Consider the following 17014-nt stretch of genomic DNA (forward strand, 5'->3'; position numbering starts at 1 on the left):
ATTCACTCTCAAATGGCTGAAACACACTCATTTAGTCTGCTTTGTTAGTAGAATGGCTGCTAACACCTTGTCACCAGGGTGTATATTAGACCCGGAAGAATAAATGTTTGTTTTCAGGCTCAAAGGCTTGAATGCCAACAATGTTTGGAGTTTCAATAAAGAGGAGTGTGTTTTTTTTTTTTTAATTTATTTATTTATTTATTTAAGTCTCCCCTAATTCTTGTTTTGAACGCCTATACCTCGAGGCCCAGCTCTTATTTCGGTCATTGAGACATGTTTTTTGTATTGGTTCTTTGACACACCGTCCCCTATAGAGTTGTAGCAGGCTGTTAAGTTAGAGTCGCTCCACATCAATCACATGCACCTTTCCTCCACTCTCCCAAGTCATCAGTCTCCCATGACGACGACCCCTCCCGACCCCTGCAGCCCCACGGCTTTAACGTCCGTCTGTAAATCAGCTCCGCTCCATCTGAAGTGTATGAGAGTGCTTCCAGGCCTCTGAGAGGTCACTACCAGAAGAGACCATTTCTGTAAGAGAGAAATAAGCGACCTCTTTGTCATGTGCTGTCATCGGGTGCGTGAGGCCAGCGTGGTGAGAGATCTAGAGTAGTGGTTTCCAGTCCTTGTACTGGGATACCCTTGCTTTGCATATTTTGCTGTTTTCCCTCCTCCATGCTTTCTGCACCTGATCCAAGTAATCAGCTAATTAGCTAACAGAAGTGGGCATGTTAATGTGCAGAACAAGAGTACTTTACAGTTGTGGAGCATCAGGCTAACAGATTATTACCGTTTTTGCATTAATTGTTTGTAGAGAACCTGATACCAAAGCAAAACCATATGGGTAGCAAAGTACACTGATAGCTCACACTTAAGGCAGCTCTTCTTAGTTTGTTGAAACATATTTGAAGAAACTGAATTTTGTTCTGAAAGTGTCCACGCTCATTCAGAAACATTGCAACTGGACATCCAACACAGTGTTTTACTTCCTTTATACAGTGATGGAAAACAAGTTGGTATGTGTAAAGCGCCACATGCTGATACTTTTAACAGTAGCACTTTAGAAGTTCACTCTATGTGCTTTGTAGATGCTCAGTCTAACGTCCCATTAAATATCTACTTGAAGTGTGGTTAATGCTATTAAATGTAACACTAAACACAAAATGTGCGCTAATCCTAAGCCTAACCCTTACTCTAATGGTGTTAATCAGCTATCACCAGTATGTTTATCATTTAAATGTCTGTAGATCTTCTATATGCACCATCAGAATAAAGTGAGACCCATCTATCTATATCTAAGGTGGGTAAGCACACATTGCGGCTACTTTGGGTTCAAATTTATACGAGTTTAAGGGGGCAAAACCAAAATTTCTGAATGCGTCTTGGGTAAGAGTGGGTTAAACATGGCAACACTCAGCCACAGAAATCCCCTTTACATTCGCTGCTCTCTCATGAATTGATTGTAACGGAATCACTCACATCAAGTGATCCAGTTGAACTGGTAGCTTTTCACACCAAGTGTGCCAAGTGAATCAGAGATTTGGTTGGAGATGACGGCGTCGTGCACAGCTTTGAAGATGAAGTGAATCAAAGTCCGATCAAGTTGAGAGCGTCCTGTGCCGAGTGAATTAGACTCAAATGAAGGGATGTGGATTTTTCTTGACCGTGACACTTGAATGATTGTTAACCTGCTGGACATTTTCAGAGACCTGTGCTTTAGACTGTTGTAAAGTCGTGTTTTCTAGGTTTGGGTGGTGAGTAATAGAAGTCGTGCTCTCTGTGCTGTTAATGTGCTTATGTGTTTGTGTTGATGGAAAAGGTCAGGCGCTCTGTCCTGCAATGGGTCTAACTGATGAGTGAATAGTAGAGGTTAATGTGTCATCCAATCATTCTCTTTCCTCTCTCACTCTCTGTCTGAATGTCTCTCTCTGGCTCTGTCTGTTTGTCTTTCTGTCCCTCTCTCGCTGTTATACTCGCTGTTTAGACACGTTGGGTCTCTGTCTAGCCTGAAGGAGACACACAGTTACATAAATTTGCACTCTGTCTCTCAGGCTTCACCAAGCCTCTTTTTATCTTTTTCTTACGCTCTCTCTTTGTCTTTCTCCCAGCATTCTGCTCTTATTTCTTCTTTTTTCCCATTCTCCCTTTGCCTCTATCTGTCTCACACACATTCTTCTCTCCTCTCTCTATCTCTTTTGCTCTCGCTTCCCTCCCACCCTCAAATAAGTATGAACTGCATCAGTCACATGTGTAAAGACAGACAAAACTGCACGTGCCTGTTAGGATTGAGTTATGGAAGAACCGCAGCATTTGATCTGAGAAATGAAAGGAGCTTTACTTTCACAGATAAGCAGTACTGTGACCATGGCAACCTGTCTGCAAGGAAGGAATGCTAGCGTTAATTAAAAAGTTGATTAATTGCATTTTAATTGCACAATTGTACATGTACTGTAACTTTAATGTTGCGTTGTGGGAGGGGGGGGATTTTATTAAAGCTATAATTTGCAACATTGGAAGACTTCACTAGTACACTAAGCAGTCTTTGAGATAAATGGATTTTGTGAGGCGTGAATGTTATTAATATTCACCATAAATTTTGTCCTCTGCCTCTGGTGGCCTACATATGTCATGGCCCAGTCAGATTAGAACATGTGTCGAATGCAAGTCTGCAGGTGGGGGAGAGTGGGCAGGTCAGCTGGCTGGCTAGAAATAAGCCTCTTTAAATAGCTTGGATTCCAGTTGCAATCTGCCAGTGGATAATATGATTTTTTTTTTTTTTCTTCTCTTCTCTTACTCTGGGCAAGTCTTCTTACCAGAATGTTCTGGAACAGTTAATACCTTCTAAAAGACATAATGCCTCTAGATCATTGTCCAGTGATGTTATTTTCTACAGTCCTTCTATAGATCAGGTTTAAGGAGATTGCCTCAGTTTCTGGCTCTGCTGAGAAGCAAAACACGTGTGTGCGCACGCTTCAGGTTATGTAGGTTCCTTGACAGACATTTAGCCTTGTTAGTCTCCCCATGGTTTGCCACTATGATGTTCAGCGGTTCCTTGATTGCGTTGCAGAATGTCTTGTGTTTCTTACTTGCAGTCATGTTTATAGACAGAAGTGGAGCCTTGCAGAACATGGTGGATATATGCTAGAGAGCACCTCACCAGGACTGGTTCCATGTAGGAAAAAAGGCAGGTTGAAAGCAGGAGCTTTGCTAGGCCATTTCCACAAGCCCCACACCAGCCCAGCACCAAACGCTCTGCCTTCGTTCTTCCTGTTCCCATGGTTACACGGCCGGCCATTCCTCACCAAACAGTCCCACGCATTTTGCACAGCTTGGCCACTACTGCTCTCTGACTTCGTTTCACCTGCCGTTTGCAGCCGAGCTGTGCCAGCTCCTCAGCCTGCTAGCAATGTGTAAAGTCCATTTGAAGATATAAGTGCCAGAAGTATTCAGAGTGCAAGTGGATTTGGCAAGCTAAAGAGAGTTGCCATGGTCATGCACTGTAGCAGTGAGGGCGAGGGTGGTGATATTAGCGATGTAAGCCGTGGTGTAGGCAGCGCGGCAGCCACTATGGTTGAACATCTGTTGGCGATTATATGGGGCTAAGGAGAGGCTCTCTGTGTGTGCTTAAATTCTCAGCTGCTCAGTCCCAAACCAGCACACAACACCTGTGCTATTTTAGTGCATAATTTATGTACTAAGTAACCATATTCAAGTCGCAGCCACCCGGCTGGTCTGAGCCAGACCAGTGCTGGATTTAACAGGATTACACATGTTTGTAGCTCTGCTTTTGGTCGCTAGCCATGAGCAGGTCACCACAAGACTAAGTGGTTGTGTCTTTGTGGATGTCTATGCTTGGTTGTCGTCTATGAATGCAGTGTTTAATACGGACATGTGACATTGTGCAAGGAGGTGTGTCATGGTTATGTGTTAAGCACAAATGTGAATTTCATTGTGATACAGATATATGTGCATATTATGATTGATGGATGGTTTTGGATGTATGTGTGTAGGGAGAGACAATAACATAGCAGGTTTTTCTGCATGCTGTATGTAGGTATAAAGAATTCCAACAACTTTCTTGCTGTTTTTTTTTTTTTTTAAAGAATGTGTTTGCGTGGTTATACACGTTTACATAAACTGTCTCTCGCAATTCGTCCACGTTGACCCTTGTTTTGTGGCGTTGTCAGCATATAATTAGCCTCCATTTCCCCTACTGTCAGCGACCCGTTTATGGACGATACTGCATGACAGTGCTGGTTAGAGTCAGTCCATCTCTAGTACACAGGTCCACAGTTCCACTGTTTGAAGAGTACATTTCCAGACATTTTATCTGAGCTCAAGATGACTTGGAAACATGACTTGTTTTAGGGGGTGTCATGAATGACCAGCCTGACCTTGAGAAAATTTCTTATGACTCTGCTGAAATTATCACTCTGTTGATTTATAAAAGTAAATCTGTGCTTAAATGCTACTTCTGTGACCTTGAATTCTCATATTTTCTCATTGGCATTTTTCCTGAAAACTGATTTGTCAGTTCTGGTCAACGTGTCCATTGTCGCTACTTCCGTACTTTTTATATATATATATATATATATATATATATATATATATATATATATATATATATATATATTACATAATTGCCAGTTTTCTTCTGGACATGCGTTTATTCATAATGTGTGGACAGTAGCATTGATTTTTGCAATTATTCAATACAGTTATTGAATAGGTTGCATGTATGCTCAGTCTTGACAGATTGTGGGTAGTTTTTAGCTTTTTAGAATTTTGTTTTGTTAATGTTATCCATGGTATGCAGGACCTGATATTTAACTGCAATATTTGTAATGTGTTGGGTGCTTCAGCTTGCTTGGAAAAAAATAGGTTAAATAAGTTCTTTTTGCAAGTCTGTTTTTTTGTCTTGCGAACACAAATTATTATGTAAGGTGCAACGACATAAATATGATTTTCATTCCATTGCATGATATATTTAGAAAGTATTGTCATTTGTGAATGTGTTAGAACGCAGCGAGAGAGAAGGAAAGGCAGGAGTGTGGAGGTTAGAGTAGGGACAATGACTGGTAAAGGCAGAGAGCTTGCAGACATGATGGAGAGAAGGAAGGTAGATATTCTGTGTGTCCAGGAGACCAGATGGAAAGGAAGCAAGGCCAGGAACATTGGAGGTGGATTCAAACTGTTCTATCATGGTGTAGAGAGGAAGAGAAATGGAGTAGGGATAATCTTAAAGGAACAGCTTGGGAAAAGTGTTCTGGATGTAAAGAGAGTGTCAGACAGGATCATGAGCCTGAAGTTGGAGGTTGATGGTGTAATTTTGAATGTGGTCAGTTCATATGCACCACAGGTTGGTTGTCAGTTAGAGGAGAAAGAGGAATTTTGGAGTAAGATGGATGAAGTGGTAGATGGTGTCCCTAGAGAGGAGAGATTAGTGATTGGTGCAGACTTCAATGGACATGTTGGTGAAGGGAACAGAGGGGATGAAGAGGTGCTGGGTATGTATGGTGTGAAAGACAGAAATGCGGAAGAGATGGTTGTAGATTTTGCTAAGAGAATGGAAATGGCTGTGGTGAACACGTATTTTCAGAAGAGGGAGGAACACAGGGTGACATACAAGAGTGGAGGGAGGTGCACACAGGTGGATTATATCCTTAGCAGGAGATGCCAACTAAAGGAAATTGGAGATTGTAAAGTGGTGCCAGGGGAAAGTGTAGCAAGGCAGCACAGGGTGGTTGTCTGTAGAATGAGATTAGAAACAGAAGAGGAAGAGAGTGAAGACAGAGCCAAAGATTAGATGGTGGAAGCTGAAGGAGGAGGATGGTTGCAGGCAGTTCAGGGAAAAATTGCAACAGGCCCTTGGGGGCAGTGAGGAGCTGCCTGAGGACTGGGAAACTACAGCTAAGGTGGTGAGAGAATCTGGCAAGAATTTGTTGGGTGTTTCGTCTGGTGAGAGGAAAGAAGACAAGGAAAGTTGGTGGTGGAATGAGGAAGTCCAGGAGAGTATTCAGAAGAAGAAGGCAGCTAAGAAAAAGTGGGATAACCAAAGAGATGAAGGAAGTAGGCAGGAGTGCCGTGAGTCTAGTCGCATAGCAAAAAGAATGGTGGCAAAGGCTCAGGCCTATGATGAGCTGTATGAGAGGCTGGACAGATAGAGATAGAGAGGGAAATGTACTAGTGAGTGAACGGAGAGTGTTGAGTAGATGGAAGGAGTACTTTGAAGAACTAATAAATGAGAAAAACGAGAGAGAGAGGAGGACAACGGGGGGAGAGATAGTGGATCAGGAGGTGCAGAGAATTAGTAAGGTGGAAGTGAGGGCAGCTTTAAAAAGGATGAAGAATGGAAAGGCAGTTGGTCCAGATGACATACCTGTGGAGGTATGGAGATGTTTAGGAGAGAAGGCAGTGGACTTTTTAACCAGGTTGTTTAACAAAATCCTGGAGAGTGAGAGGATGCCTGATGAGTGGAGAAGCAGTGTACTGGTCCCCATTTTTAAGAACAAGGGTGATGTGCAGAGCTGCAGTAACTACAGAGGTATAAAGTTGATGAGTCACACAATGAAGGTATGGGAAAGAGTTGTTGAAGCAAGGCTAAGGTGAGAGGTTCAGATCAGTGAGCAGCAGTTTGGTTTCATTCCCAGAAAGAGCACCACTGATGCAATTTTTGCATTGAGAGTGTTGGTAGAGAAGTACAGAGAAGCTCAGAAGGAGCTGCATTGTGTCTTTGTGGATCTAGAGAAGGCAGATGATAGGGTGCCAAGAGAGGAACTGTGGTACTGTATGAGGAAGTCAGGTGTAGCTGAAAAGTATGTTAGGGTGGTGCAGGACATGTATGAGGATAGTGAGACAGTGGTGAGGTGTGCAGTTGGAGTGACAAATGGTTTCAAGGTGAAGGTGGGGTTACATCAGGGATCAGCTTTGAGCCCCTTCTTGTTTGCAATGGTGATGGACAGATTGACAGATGAGGTCAGGCAAGAGGCTCCATGGACCATGATGTTTGCAGATGACATTGTAATCTGTGGTGAGAGTAGAGAGCAGGTGGAAGAGAATCTGGAGAGGTGGAGGTTTGCACTGGAGAGGAGAGGAATGAAGGTCAGTAGAGACAAGACGGAATACATGTGTGTGAATGAGAGGGAGGCAGGTGGAAAGGTGAAGATGCAAGGAGTAGAGGTCGTAAAGGAGGATGACTTCAAATATCTTGGGTCTACCATCCAGAGCAATGGACAGTGTAGAAAAGAGGTGAAGAAGAGGGTGCAGGCAGGATGGAGTGGGTGGAGACGGGTATCAGGGCTGATGTGTGACAGAAGGATAGCAGCAAGAGTGAAAGGGAAGGTTTACAAGACAGCAGTGCGTCCTGCTATGATGTACGGTTTGGAGACTGTGGCTCTGTCTAAAAGACAGGAGGCTGAGCTGGAGGTGGCGGAGATGAAGATGCTGAGATTTTCGTTGGGAGTGACAAGGATGGACAAGATTAGAAATGAGCAGATCAGAGGGACAGTGAAGGTGGAGCAGTTTGGAGATAAAGCCAGAGAGTAATAGTGGATAGTGGACATATTGGTCAAAGAATGTTGGAGATGGAGCTACTGGGCAGAAGAAGAGGTAGACCTCAGTGAAGGTTTATGGATGTAGTGAAGGTGGACATGGAGATGGTTGGTGTAAAAGTAGAGGAGGCAGATGATCCGCTGTGGCGACCCCTAAAGGGAGCAGCCGAAAGAAGAAGATGATTGTCATTTGTGAATGTCATCAATACAGCGCAGCACTAGTTTGTGTTTATTTGGAAGTTATTCAGTGAAGCTCAGGCAAATATGTGGATGGAGATTTAAATGCCTACTGTGCATGTGTAAGCAGGCGATATGTGCGCCTGTCTCGTCGATCTCCCCACAACTCTAATAGCTTCATCGATACAGACAGATGAATTGAGCGGCGAGACATGCTGGGTCACACACCCTGACTGACCTGCCTCACTTGCTTTCTACCAGCCTGCGAACAGGACCGCACGTCCAAGCTCCACCTTAACCTCTGCACCCGAAACAATAAGCCGCTGTCCACACTGGTCTTGTGGCTTTTTGGTTTTATCATTTATTTCACTACTTTCTGACATTAGTGCTCCTTACTTGATGTTTCGTTGTTAAGTTATGCTTTCTTATTCATGAATCTATTTTTATTTCTTAGTGCGTGAGCTGGCTTAATGAACAGTATGTGTTTGGAGTGCAATGAGCAGGAGGCCTGTTTGGCCACTGCACTGACGTAGCGGAAGAGAGAGGCTGCTGAATTAATGAGGCTTCGTTTCCTAAAGGGACCTTCATTAACAATGTAATGCATGCTAAATTGATTTAGCAAGTGAACTCATATTCATTAACAGTGCTGTTACTGTTTTTGCAAGATGGCTAGTTGAAGAAATCAAAGAACTCATTAAAGTCAGGGTTTACTTGTAACTGGAGGCAAGGCCAGATCAGTCTTCCTGTGCCGTCCTATCATAAGCTTGCCTGAGGACGTGAAACAAAGTGAACTCCTCCGCTTTCTGCTCTGTCCACCTTGGGTAAACGACTTATTGTAGTCTTTTAACTTACTGGTTTTGATGCTTATAATCCTCTTTTCTTCGGATCGTTTTGTCAGGTTGAGTTCAGTGCTCTTCTGCAAAAAAAGGGGGTGGCCGGGTGTTTCTCTGTCTCCCTCATCCTCCTGCGTGTGTGTTCCTGGTGTTGATGGGGATTACTGGGCAGAACACATTCTATTGGAATTGACATGCTGTCACCTTTAATCAGTGCTTGGAATGGGCAGTGTGTGTGTGTGTGTGTGTGTGTGTGTGTGTGTGTGTGTGTGAGAGAGAGAGAGAGAGAGAGAGAGAGAGAGAGAGAGGCAGAGGCAGAGAAAGAGAGATTTTATGAATGTAACTGTGCTGTAGTGCATCTCTCAGAGGAAAAGCCTGACCTCTACTTGAATGCGCAGCACAGCATGGCTGGGCGGAAAGCTACCATACTCCTCTGAGTCAGCCTGTAATGGCACGTGCTCACTTTCCCTCCGTTACCGCTATAGATGAACAGCAGATATTGAAAAGGCGAGTGTGAACACTCTGAACACTAATGAAAGGAGCACCTGATAACCTCATTTGCAAAGTGGATGTCACGGAGTTGTGTGTTTTTTTTTTTTTTTTTTTTTTTTTTTTTTTTTTTTTTTATCTCTTTTATAATCCAAACATTTCCAGATGTGGTTGAGTGTGTGTGTTCAATCGAAATTGTTGATGGTTGGAACAGACCTGGGGTGATTTTTCCCTCTTTTTTCTGTTTGTGTTCTTTTTGTTCTCTGTCTCTCGCTCTCCCGCTTTGAGTGCAGTGGCGGCAGCAGCAGTCACATACCTGCGCTCAAGTGGAACAAACAAGAATGGTTGGCTGCTCACGGAAGGTCATTTGCCTAGGGCTCAGAGCGATGGGTGTGTGTCTGTGTGTGTGTTTGTCTTTGTGTGCACCAGTCTCAGCAAGTCAAAATGAGTCTGTGGTTAAAGGGTCACTTGTCTTTGCTGCTTTGGCATAGAGGATGCATGGTTCATTTTGTATTTGCGTGTGTGTGTTTGTAGGGGGAGCAGCAGTGTCCTTGCCGCGTGTTCCAGCACGTGTCAGGGGTCACTCGGCCGGTGGAGCCATGGCATCCACTGTGTCCAGCTGTGCCTTGGACGACATGGTGACGGTCGCCACGGTAATGAGTGGTGACACACTAATCTGGGTGCCTCTGATTGGTCCTGCAGGTTTGATTAAAAGTCAGGCTGTGTCAGTGTGCCAGGATAAGGCAGAGAGTGGACTAGATGAATGACCCGCTGTAGAGGACACTGGCGGGGGAGAGGGAAAAAAAAGTTTGTGAAGCGTGGCATATTTAGATCTTCATTAACCCAGCCTTCTTCTCTCTGGAATGATTCCTCTTTATGCGTCTTTATTTATTTCATGCCTCGGGGGGAATAATTGAATGTAATTGGATAGTTTGACCCTGTCTTTTGTCATTTGGTGGCTGCAGCTGCAAGGCTCTGTGCACGTGTCACTGGTTGTATTTGTAATAAAGGCTTTTTACCAGCTCCTCTGCTCTCAGTAGCATTGAAATCGTCCTGTAAATGTCGACTCCTTACACCTCGTGGCCCAAATTGTACCTTGTGGAACCCAGAGAACATGGTATATAAAGCTCTTGGTCCTAATTAACTAGTGTCTGCACTGTGGCAGACACTGTCTTCAGATATAATGAATGTGTTTAGCTAATAATTATTCACCAGCTAGAATAGAAATCTCAAGCAAGTCCCTTATTACATTTGCATTATTAAGGCCTTTACAATTATGTCTCAATAAACAAAGCTAACAGCCTTCTCTGCGTGACTAAACCTGGGGCAGACATTACATAATGCACCGAAGAGATGTCACATTAGTGGTCTTGTTTGCAGTCCATGTGGTCTCTGCAGTTCTGTAACTGTTTAAGATGAGTACTAGAGACTGTGTATTAAATATTGGTAGCCTGTCCAATTTCAGCACCTTGGACAGCGTGTAGATTAGCTAAAGGTTGCCAAACACTGTAGCATAAATATCATCATAAGAACAACTGGTTATATCTACTTTCATAGACATTAGTGCCCGTGTTTATGATATATTCTGGACATATCTCCTATGCTTTATCCCACACCCATTGTGCTGTTGCAAGATAGCTTACAGCAGATAAAACTATTGATACATGCTTGTCCTTTATGGTAGCGCTAATTTTGTCAGCCTAGAATCACCATCAGTAAAAAAGTGTTCTCAAACAGAGAAGTGTCTGATATTGTCCGGTACTGTACGGTCACTTGATGTCATGAGTGATGTGCACAGCCCTGAATATCAGTGCTTCAAGACATCTGCATGAATGGACACTTTTTTTCATTATGGTGTAGTGTAACAGTGATGTTGGAGTATGTTGCATTGTGCTAACTCATTGTAAACAGGGCATTGACTCTCTGGCTTAGGCTCAAGGTCTTAATAGAGATTATTGCAATTACTGCTTAATCCGTGGCCATTTAACTGTTTCCTCTTTAACTTTTTATCTGCTTATCAGTTTCCTGTAGACCTGCTGTTTTAAGCTTTAGGCCTTTAGGAGTCGGAATGTTGACCTGTGGCATATACACCATCTTGTATACAGACATCTTGTAATGACCCAATTAGTAATATATTAAAATGTGTATGTTTTGGTTATGACAGATCTGGGCCAATTATGAAGAGAAGCCAACAGAAGAGGTTGCCCAGGTCTCAGAAGAGAAGGAGCGCGTGGCCAACTACAGGCCTGTGTATGTCACCGAGATCACAGATGGGCTGCACTTCTATACTCAGGATGTTGAAACTGGTGAGTAGCAAATGTCCCTTGCCTTAATGACCAGTATGATCAGCTCAAAGAAATCAATCGTCACATTTTTAGACTCAATGAGATGGCATTACTGCAGTGAGGCCTCCAGTTCATGTTCCACAAGTCCATGTTTGGGGGGGAAAAAAAAGGCAACGTGCATTTAAATGGTTTTTCATCTTGGTTCATCTTTTAAGCACAAAGGCTGAATGGATCAGCAAAAATGCACCAAAATTGATTAGAATAAGATCTCTTATAACTTACATTTGGAAGCATAACAGTTTTTGTGCACAGATTCGACTGTATGCTCCAGGCATTCTACCAAGTAATGTCCTGCCTATGATAGGAGATGGTTAGCAAACATTGGAATGCCCCCTGAGGCTGACCTGGGCTAGAAAAGGTCAGCAGCTTTGGTTCTGTGGTGCTGTATTCAACCCCCACATGCACATTTACATGGTAGACGCACAAACCCACACACACCTCCCTCTTTCATACCAGCGTATGTGATTGGAATAATAAAAGGTCCTGCCTTTAGTTCCAGTGGCAGAGTACTTTCGTAAGGCCATAAAATTGACTTTTGTCATCTCTTAATGCGTCTTAATGCAATAATTAATTAATTTGCATGAATTTAGAACGAGTATGACTCGTGTCACCAGGAGCATGACAATCCTATCACATTCAGTGCAGCATTTAGCAACAGCTAACCACATCTAACAGAGCTGCAGGTGCTGGAGACACTGGAAGAAAGCAAAGAAAAATGAGATGCTGTCCCTCCATTCTCCCCCTTTCTGAGCGCTAGATGTGACCTTCTGCCCTTCTAGCTGCTCTTGAGTTCTGTGAAAATCAGGTCTTTTAAAAATACATATTTATAATTAAACAAGCCCAAAAGATCTAGATATTGGTGCAAATTTTATGCAAACGTATTGGATAATGACCCTGTTAAGATGACGTGTAGGTTTAACATGTAGTGTAATTTATAAACAGAATTTTGGTGGCCTGATTTTCACAACGGTGTTCTGAGATTGCAGAGGACATTGCAAAAAAAAAAACAACTTAAATCCCAAAAGCCTGAGAAGGGTCACAGAAGTATTTACAAAGATTTAGACCTTCATCGGTCCACAGTGAGGCCTATAGTTTACAAGTGGAAGACATACAGAGCCATTACTGTTCTGCCAACAGAGATTATCGTAAGGCCACCCTGAACAATCTTTAAACAAGTGACCGAGAACCATAGAGTGACTAAGGAGCTGTAAACATTTCATGCACTTAAAGACTTGTTTAAATCTGCCAGAAGAAAAGCGCAGAATAAGAGTACATTTCTTGGGAAGTTGGCATGGAAGAAACCACACACTTATAGCACTAATGGAGTGTGTTGTGTGAACAGATGAGAACAAAGTTTTGTTACGTTTTGACTGCATTATGTTTGGAAAGAACATGCTAACACAACCTCATCCCACCTGTAAAGCATGGTACAGGATGTGTAATGGCTGCTGTGTTACTTTAAGAACTTTTACAGCAGAAATTCAGGGCATCTGTCTAGGATTTAAAACTTTAAAGAAGTTGAGTCATTTTGAAATGATGTAATACAGAGCAAATCAACAATGTCTTGAAAAGAAGATATTATATATTTTAGAATTACGAAATTGGAGTGTTGACCTCAATCCTATTGAAATGGTATTGACAAGAAATCTGAAGAAAACTCTGAGTGAGAAATACACATGAATATATTTAGTAATAAAGGAATGAATTAAGGGCAGAAATCTATTCAGACTGTTGACAATATGATCAGCAGCAGACGAAAGCGTCCAAGAAAAGTTGAATAGCCAATAAATGTTTACTTTTTTTTATACTGTGTAAGGATTTGTCATTCTTCCATGAAAGATCTTCCTAGTTTAAATCATTTGTACAACACACAAATGGTGCTGTAACCTTAGCCGCCATTTGTCTTGCTTGTTTGCTAACTATCTTTATTTATTATGATGTAGATGATCAGATTGCGCTATTGGAGCCATTCCTGCAAAAAACTTGATATTCCCAAAGGGTCCGCAGGATTTCTCTCATCTACATGTGCGTATTTTGACTTCAGCTGAACCAGCAAGTGTGCAGCTTTTTGCACTTTTTAATTGGGCAGTGTTTTTCACTCAGAGATAGAAGTGGGAGAGAGCTGAATGACGGAGGCCAAAATAGGAGAGATGAAGAGCACAGTAGGGTGGGGAGGAGAGGGTAAGGGGTAATTTTGGTCATATTTAAGTCCTGCTGGAAATAACGATCTTGTTTTTCTAATGAGCAAATTTCTCAATCCCCCTTGCTCACTCGTACACACTCTCTCCTTATTTCACTCTCTTTGTACTCTGCACTGAGGAGGCCTCTCCCCTTTAAGAGTGCTTCAAATCCTGGCCTGATAAATTCTTCTAAGCCAAGCACATTGCAGTTTCATTACTGGTTTTCCAATTTATCTTCACAAAGGCAGAAATATTCTAATGGACATGGCTCTGATTTCATAAGCACATGGAAGATGGGCCGAATTATTACGAACAATTTTGTAGACGTACAGAATGAGGGCGCAACTAAAACGCATATGTTTCCTTCCTGTTTTGTGTCAGAGTGCCCACCGGCAGATAATAGGGCTCTTCACCATGTGAGGCACATCTGCACATCCATAGTTTTGACACATAATGTAAGGTATAAGTATTCATATTGTATTCTCCTTTTATGTTCCTTGAGGGAGAGAGAGCTTTTCTAGCGAGAGATGGCATACGGTGTACAGTCCTGTCCACAATATTGGCACCCCTGGTAAAGACAAATAGAAAGTTTATTAGAAATTCACCTTTTGGTGATTTAGCAGTCTCACACTCCAAAAAATGAGGAAAAATCCAACCTTTATTTGAAGTACATTTTCTCTGAAAACATAATTCCTCAAGAAATAATTATTTTTAACAAAACCACGTGTCTCACTGTGTATGTGGGCAAAATAAACTTGGGTCCTTGTCCACACAAGTTTGTCACAGTTGTAGTTGACTGGAACTTTTATTTAATTATTGTAGATGTGGGCATTTTCAGGCAAGTAGCTTTTTTCTTATAGCACTTATAGCACACTTTTTTACTTTGTATGAATTGAGCTCTCTTGTCTTTCCCATGGAAAAGAATGACATGGGGAATTTGAGCCGTGGATAACACATGGATTACTGCTTGAAAGTTCCTAGACACTCATCAACTTAAACATAAATGCAAAAAATGCTGGTTAAATGTTTCTAGATGTTCAAATAGTTCTGGCACATGTGGTTTTGTTATATTTATTTTATGTTGAGAATTTTTTTTTTCCAGAATAAATGTACTTTGAATAATGGTTGGATTTTCTCATTTTTCCAGTGTAAAATTAAGCTAATTAGTCAAAAGGTGTATAACCCTTTTTACTCATCTTTACTGGGGTGCTAATAATTGTGGAGAAGACTGTATTACATGCTGTGTAATGACGGTGCTTCCAGTGCTTATGGTCTTGGGCCACCCATAGCAGTAGCTTTTGTCAGTGTTGTTATAAATGCTCAGTTTGTTTTTGCTGTTTCATAAAGAGGAACAAATTACCACAAATTCAGTACCACACTTTCTGATCTTTTCTCAAGTTCCTTTAATGTCGAGCACCTTGCTTTTCCTGTTCTGAATGAAGAGTACATGCAGCTTCCTTCAGGGGTTACAGTTAGCACAGCTAGCATGTGGCTTTTGTCAAACCTCTGGAAAAGGTTTCGGATACCCTAAAGCAAATATCTAATCGAGAACCATCGTCTGCTCATGGACAGTGGATTGAATTCCTACACCGCAGGCAGTGCATCACATCTTCACCATCTGTTTTGTGCAGATTCCAGCATGAACTTTAAATTCTCACACTAGCCTGTGGAAATGTTTCCGTTTTATACACAGTGCAGACTAGATCATATTTTTCAACTCACTTCAGTGTACCCGTGGAGTAATATTTGTTTTTGATGTGTAAAGTACTTTGAGGATGCTCAGAGACAAATAGTTTATCTTCAAAGAAAAGCAGATTTACCTCAAAACAGCACAGCCTCTACTCTTAAGGCATAATTACAAAAACTTTGTATCTGATGATAAATTAGAAACCACTTTTAAATGTAACCATTCTTTTTGGAAAGAGAGAGTAATTGGGCTGCGTGCATGTATCTACTGCAGTAAATAGTGTCTTCTCTAAATACGTCATTGCCATGTTCCTTGGAAAAAGCCCGATCTCTTATGTGAAGTTTAGCAAAGTGTGTATAACGATGGAGAGCTATTCACAGAGGCTGATTCACTTAGTCCGTGCTGCGAGGCATGTACTTACTCTGGGCCTCGGAGGCTGCTATCATCTTATCACGTAATATCACTTAATGGTCTCTAAACACTATCAAAACACCTATGCACCCCCCCAGTCGTGCCTTTTGCAAATCTCAGGGGAATAGACGCTAGAGCTCAAACTATTCACCAACTGCCTTGCTGTATTTCTCTCTTTCTCTTTACGCTGTCTTTGTGGTTTGTTTTTTTTTAATTAGTTCAATTTAATTACTCAATGTGAAATCCGCTCAGTGAGTGTGGTTCTGAGGGGAATTTTGTTCCTTGGGCAAAGGAAATGTGTTCATACGCTCTGCTTCTCCACCCAAGGTTCATATGCACGGTAATGAACACCTTTAGCTAGCCTGGCTTTTTTTTGTCATAGGGACGGCTACATTAGGTGCTGACAATCTTTAGTTATTTGCTACCCAGTTGTTAAGGACATGAGGGATCTGAATGTCACCTTGTGTTGACGCAGCTCATGAGGGTATGTAAAGGTCATTAGACTTATTTTATGCATTCTGTTTAATGGTGATAACTCGGTTGTCTATACCAGGTAGGAATGGCATCTTAAATTAGCACTTGCGCCGTCTGCTGGTTGTAATGCAGTTTGAAATCAATAACATCAGATGTCTGCATTTAAGATGTCTAGTGGATATATATCAAATTTCAAATTTGAAAGCCTGTCTGAATGTTGAATTTTCATCAACAACTGCTGAGTTTGGTCTAAGGCCCCTCATTCAAAGCAAGTTCTGAGCTTAGCTAGTCTGTCTGCTGGCTTTGGCAGTGGTGGCATCACCAAATTACTTCGCTGAACCACGGCCGCTGAGGTCTGCGGCTGGCGCAGCTTCAGGACTTAATAACTAGATTGTTTCCCCTGCCAGGTGCCACTCAGTCCACATTACTTACACTGTAACTTTACACCCAGCAGCTGTTTCCCACCTAATGAAGCCCATGGTGTGTGAGGGAACACTACAGTTTAAAAAAAATCACTGCACTGTGACCTTGCTATTAATACCAGCAAACAGACCTCTACTTGAAGACCCATCATTCTTCATTTCACCATGCTTTGGGCCAGCAGATAGCTTTTCTCTTCTCTTTCCTAGACTCAAGACACATTGGGGGGCACTGCTAGCATTCACCAGCATTGATTTCATTAAGAGGACATGAGTGTTAGCATTTTGTATTGATCTTGGTGAGAGAAGAGACATGGCAGGCACAGTAATAATAGATGCTGTTTGAGGCACTCTTGACATGTTCTTCAGTGTAGTGACTGGCTTGTGAGAGAATGAGAGGCTCTCTGTCAGAGATGATTTTTTTTGTTGTTTTTTCTCATTATATTCTCTTG

At 42.1% G+C, this 17014-nt stretch overlaps 1 protein-coding gene across 1 annotated transcript in view; it reads left to right on the top strand.

Annotated features, from left to right (window-relative positions):
* snd1 (staphylococcal nuclease and tudor domain containing 1) overlaps positions 1-17014 on the top strand; it is a 163606-nt gene that overhangs the window by 119650 nt on the left and 26942 nt on the right. The window contains exon 18 of the mRNA XM_017706457.2: positions 11211-11352. Coding sequence (XP_017561946.1) covers positions 11211-11352 — 142 coding nt within the window. The remainder of the gene's footprint in view (positions 1-11210; positions 11353-17014) is intronic.

The sequence above is a fragment of the Pygocentrus nattereri genome, chromosome 11 (assembly GCF_015220715.1).
Source record: "Pygocentrus nattereri isolate fPygNat1 chromosome 11, fPygNat1.pri, whole genome shotgun sequence".
NCBI lineage: Eukaryota > Metazoa > Chordata > Actinopteri > Characiformes > Serrasalmidae > Pygocentrus > Pygocentrus nattereri.